This window comes from Sceloporus undulatus, chromosome 6, assembly GCF_019175285.1.
Source record: "Sceloporus undulatus isolate JIND9_A2432 ecotype Alabama chromosome 6, SceUnd_v1.1, whole genome shotgun sequence".
NCBI classification, from domain to species: Eukaryota; Metazoa; Chordata; class Lepidosauria; order Squamata; family Phrynosomatidae; genus Sceloporus; species Sceloporus undulatus.
This window is the reverse complement of record NC_056527.1, coordinates 130,178,962-130,184,639: the sequence shown is the minus strand read 5'-3', so window position 1 is coordinate 130,184,639 and position 5,678 is coordinate 130,178,962. Positions and strand designations below refer to the sequence as shown.

At 47.4% G+C, this 5,678-nt stretch overlaps 1 protein-coding gene across 3 annotated transcripts in view; it reads right to left on the bottom strand.

Moving 5' to 3' along the window:
- The window catches only part of LOC121935548 (myb/SANT-like DNA-binding domain-containing protein 2), a 14,971-nt gene extending 10,057 nt beyond the window's left edge, over positions 1-4,914 (bottom strand). For all 3 annotated transcript variants that reach the window (XM_042477185.1, XM_042477186.1, XM_042477188.1), the window contains exon 1: positions 4,383-4,914. In XM_042477185.1, coding sequence (XP_042333119.1) covers positions 4,383-4,895 — 513 coding nt within the window. In that variant the 5' untranslated portion in view covers positions 4,896-4,914. The remainder of the gene's footprint in view (positions 1-4,382) is intronic.
- Between the last annotated feature and the right edge of the window lie 764 nt (positions 4,915-5,678).

The following is a 5,678-nucleotide window of genomic DNA, read 5'->3' as shown; positions in this document are numbered from 1 at the left end:
TCCAGAAGTCGCACCAAAGCCACGCTCCACTGGAGCGTGGCTTTGGTCGACTTCTGGACTCTTAGGACGCATGCATCATTGAAACACCATACCTCCACTGTGACTCGAAGAAGCTTTATTTGGGCTGTCTGTAACAGGCCTACGTAACTCAAAAACATAGGCTTCAAAGGGTTGTCCCAACCTACCTGCGCAGAGCCAGGTTAAAGAGGCAGAAAGCTTCACTAAGACATGTGATAGCTCCATTCAGCAAAAGGTGGTTATTTACCTAGATTGCCAATGGATAAAACTGCACCATACAACCTAGAGTTGAACGTTGTCCGTATTCTGTGTGAAGCAAGGGCCTGGGTCCATAAACAGCATGGAGGGCCATAGTGTGTGAGCCAGTGCTGTGTAGAAATCCTAGAGACCAGGGTTTGAGTAACCTTGAGCAAGTCATACTCTCTAGATAATGGCAATGTAGAACTTTTCAACAGCTTCTCTATTCAAAGAAGTTTTTAATTTACTGTAAGCAAATTTACAGTGTAAGAAAATGCCACTTTTCTGATCTAATTCATTAGCTTCCTTGTGTGTTTCAGTGAAGAAATGCATTACTGATTCCCCCGAACTGTAAAGCTATGTTGGAATGATTTCATATCTATATGCAGGCAGGAATATGCCAATAGCCTAGTTTGAAGCTTTGTTGAAGTTATTCAGTTTAAGGAAAAGGATGTCCATGACACTGTCCAGCTACAACTTCAAACTTCCTTAGAAGTGCATCCTCACATAAGAATGAAAAATCCCTTTGCATTACCATCCATGCATGCCTGACTTAAGTAAGCCATTCAGTTTGATGAGGAGTCACTCAGGGGACCTGTGTCTAGGATGCCAATATTACATGTAGCTGAACATTTATGTTTCCTTTGAAATCTTGTTTTAGATAAAAAAATTACATTTCTTTTATTTAAAAGCATATTCTCAGACAGTAAGTTTACAGATTATTCATATCTAAGAGGCTTTAAAATGTATTCACAATTAAGTTAGGTATTTGTAGAAGAGAACAAACTAAATATGAGTACCTATAAAATGGTGCTGTAGAAGGGAGTTGAGTTACTTTACATCAATTACAGTATATCCATATCATAGCTTGTGAGCTAACTAACAAAATAAATCAGCCAAGTTAATTAACCTTCAACCATATAACAAGACTTATTAGTAATACAGCAAATTATGCCTATACCATCACTGCCTTCAACCATCATCTGTTAGCACTGAGTTCATGTCTGTTGGGCAACTGCAGGTCACATAAAAGCACTGAAATCTGGAACTTCATAAACACTTAGTATTGGAAGGTTAATGAACAGCACAACATTTATGCACTATCAAATCAGTTTCTAAAAACACAGAACACAGCATCTAAACGTAATGTATTAGGATATATGTGACCACAGCAATTTTAGAGCATGCAGCGGTAGTACCCACTTTTGCAAGAATTGTTCATTAACCAACAAATCTCATGTTAAACAACGAAAGCAAAACTGTCTGCAAGGACAGAGATGAGGAAAGCAGAATCACTGATGCAGAAACTGTATGAGACTGTGATTTATAACATTCTTGCTTGTCCTCAGAATTACCAGGTGAACCAAAGACTTGCCCAAACTCAGCCAGTCAGTCTGAATACAAAGCTAGGACTTTCAAGTTAGGTGCAAAACACACTGCAGAAATAATCCAGTTTGAGACCACTTTAACTGCCCTGGCTCAATGCTAGGGAATTCTGGGAACTGCAGTTTTGTGAGACATTTAGCCTTCTCTGTTAGAGAATTCTGGTGCCACAATAAACTACAATTCCCAGGATTCCCTAGCACTGAGCCAGGGCAGTTAAAGTGGTCTCAAGATGGATTATTTCTGAGGTGTTCTGGACCTTAGTCATCCCACTGGTTCACTCTTGCTATCCCATTCTAAGGCTGCACACTTATACTCAGAAGTAAGCAACACTATGCTTCCTTAATGTTTTGGTGCCATTATCCCACTATGATCAACACCAAAGGATTACGAAGCTGGACTTTAAACCAAGTTGAAGCGCAAGGTGCTTATCCTGGCACCATACAGTCACGAAAGTCCCACTCAATGTGGCTTCTAGAAGGACCTCTAGGACTACAGTGTTAAATATCATGCAGTCAACTGCAATTTGGATGCAGCCTACAATCCTAGTCTCTAGTTGAGCCAATGAACCACCGAAAACGACACTGGAATCAAAAAATGATATTAAAAACATGTAAACATCGCCACTCATGATTTTTAAATGCCAACACAACACTGTTTTAAGAACAATTTTTTGGCCTATCAATGCTACTAACAGTATTAGTAGCATAAAAGCAATAGGATGGGGCATGCCTCATCAAATAAATAATCTTGGTTCAGTGTGACTTTGGAGCCCTCTTCCTAAATTGATATTTCTCAAGGGAATGTCACTATGGATACTTACAGGCAGAGAGGTAAAGAGTGCCTATATCACTCTGTGTTCTGGATCAGTCTTCCAGGGCCGTTTTCAATTGTAATTCCTGCCATGCCTGATCAGCAACATGGTTCTGTATAGTATCCCCTACACAGTATACTACTCTCTGAGTTTCAGCCAAACTATGTCAACTCTAAACAGCGCTCAACCAAAGGGAAGCAAGCAAGAGGTCCTCCCCAGCAATGCTCTCACCAACCCCTTAGCATTGATGGCAACAAATCAAAGAATCATCAAGCACCATACAGAAGAAAGACAGCATGCCAGACTATTCTTCTTCAGACAATAAGCTGGCAGCTGCTCAGTATTAGAAAGGATGTGAAAGAAAATAAGCAGGCCTTGGCCATGTCAATAAATGGTTCACCTTCACTACACAACCTGTCGCTATCTGCTCCCACCCAGTTAGGGAAACTTGCTAGCTACACAAACCCCAACTTCACCCCAGCGTGGGACTAGTTTCACTAACTCTTCAGAATGATTTATCATCAGATAAGACATCTTTACACTTTTTCCGTTCTGCAAGAGAAAGCAAGCATCTGGAAAGTAAACTCAAAGCACCGCTTTGCTTCTTTAACCAAGCGGTTCCCCCACAAGAGCCTTACGCTCAAGGCTTTAAGGCACATAAGAAGAAGGGGTTTGCTGGCTGCTTGTGTAACATCCCTTTTATATTTAGCCTTTTAAAATTAAATAGCACTTGTCTTTTTAAACCGATGTGTGTTTTAAATGAGGTCCAAAGCACGCTGCAGAAACAACCCATCTTGAGGCTGCTTTGGCTGCCCTGGTTCAATGCCAGGGGATTCTAGGGAAGTGTAGCTTTGTGGGACCGTTTAGCCTTCTCTGTCAGTGAGCTCCGGTGCCACAACAAACTACAATTCCCAGGGTTCCCTAGTACTGAGCCAGGGCAGTTAACGCAGTCTCTAAGTGGATTATTTCCATAGTGTGTTTTGGACCTAGAATCATAGAATTGTAGAGTTGGAAGAGACCCCAAAATGGGCCCTGATCCAGTCCAATATTCTGCCATGCAGGAACTCTCCATCAAAGCATCCCCTTTGACAGATGGCCATCCAGCCTCTGCTTAAAGACCTCCAAGGAGGGAGACTCCACTACACTCCATTGAGGGAATACCTTCCACTCTCAAAAGGCCTTACTGTCAGGTTCTTCCTAATGTTGAGCTGGAATCTCTTTTCCTGTAGCTTGCATCCATTGTTCAGGGTCCTGTTCTCTGGAGCAGCAGAAAACAAGCTTGCTCCCTCCTCAATATGACACCCCTTCAAATATTTGAACAGGGCTATCATCATATCACCTCTTATCCTTCTCTTCTTCTCTTCTCCAGGCTAAACGTCCCCAGCTCCCTGAGTCTTTCCTTATAGGGCATGGTTCCCAGACCCTTCACCTTTTTGGTTGCCCTCTTTGGACACATGGCTCCAGTTTCTCAATGTCCTTTTTGAAATGTCTTGCCCAGAACTGGACACAGGGTTATTCCAGGTGGGGCCTGACCAGATCAGAATAGAGGGGCACTATGACTTCCCTTGATCTGGACACTATTCTTCTATTGATGCTGCCTAGAATCGCATTGGCCTTGTTAGCTGCCGCATGGCACTGTTGACTCAGGTTCAACTTGTGCTCTACTAGGGCTCCTAGGCCCCTTTGGCATGCAGCCTCTTTCACCTTCTCTCCTCCAGGCTCCTCATCCCCAGCTCCTCCTGGGGCTCTATGGTTCCTAGACCCTCCACCTTCCTTTGGACACATGGCTCCAGTGCTTCAAGGCCCTGACATCGTCCCTCCCTGGATCCCCGGGGCTCCAGGCATAACCCCCGCGGAGAGCCGGAGGGAGCGCGGCTGACAAGGGGGACAGAGGAGGGTCCTAAAGGACGAAGGAGGAAAGGCCGGCTACCTTGATGCGCTCCCTGCACTGCGAGGGCGTCCTCTCGTAGCCCAGCTCGGCCAAGGCCCGGGAGACGCGCTCGTACATGGCGGGGCCGGGGGCCTTGCTGCCGAAGACGGTGCCGGCGCCCTCCAGCTGCTGGTACCGGGCCTCCACCAGCCGCTCGTTGCCCCAGACGGCGATCAGGGCGTTCGTCTCGGCCGGCGTCCAGGACATGCCTCTGCAGGCGGCGGCGGCGGCGGAGGAGGCGGTGCCTCCGGGGGAGAAGGAGGCCGAAGGCGAGGCGCCCCCGCGGCCCCCGGAGGAAGCGGCGGCCGAGGCAGCGGCGGCCGCGGAGCCCGTGCCGCCGCCGCCGGCGGGGCCCAGAGGGGAGGCTCCGCTGGGCGTGGAGGGGTCCGAGAGGCTGGGGTTGCCATCGCTCAGCGCCCCCGGGGACCCCGGCGAGAGCACCTCCATCTTGGGGATCTTCAGCGCCGGGGACTCGGCGGCAGGGAGCTGTGAGGAGCCACAGGGCGCCGCCATATTGGTGCCTCGGAGCCGAGCGGGCGGAAGTGACGCGGAGGGCCCAAGGGGCGGGACTTCCGCCAGGCGACGCTGAAGTCAGTCAGCCAGGCGGGCATTGAGGGAGAAGCCACGCCCCCTTTTCAGGCTACGGCTGACAACCACGCCCCCTTTTCAGGCGATGACTGACAGCCACGCCCCCTTTCAGGCAATGACTGACAGTCACGCCCCTTTCCCAGGCAATGACGGTCAGCCACGCCCCCTTTTCAGGCCATAACTGACAGCGCTTCAACCGCCGCGGTTCAGTGCTATGGATTCTGGGAACTGTAGTTCAGTGAGAAAGTTAGCCTTCTCTGTCAGAGGATTCTGCGGCCACGACGGATTCAAAGGCTTCCATAGCTGTTAATAATGGATGCAAGCTGCCTCAACATTAGGCCTGCATCCACACTGGAGAGATAACCCGGTTTAGCACCGCTTTAACATTGCCTGGCTCTTTGCTATGGAATTCTGGGAGTTGGAGTTTGTTGTGGGGCCCAGACTATGAAGCATTTCTTCTTGTTCCTTCGTGAAAGCCTTAAGATCAGTAGATTCCAGATCTATCTTTTGACCAATCCACTATCCTTCCTTGAGTCCCAAAATAGGTTCCCTGATTATTGGTCTAATTCCATTTTGATTGGTATGTAATGAAACAAAGGGACAAGTCTTATTTACAAACAAGGTTGGATACAGGATCTTTCTTGGAGGATGCTATTCAAGCTTCATCTGGTGCTTCAGTAGTTAATACTCTTGGTTCCCACAGAACCC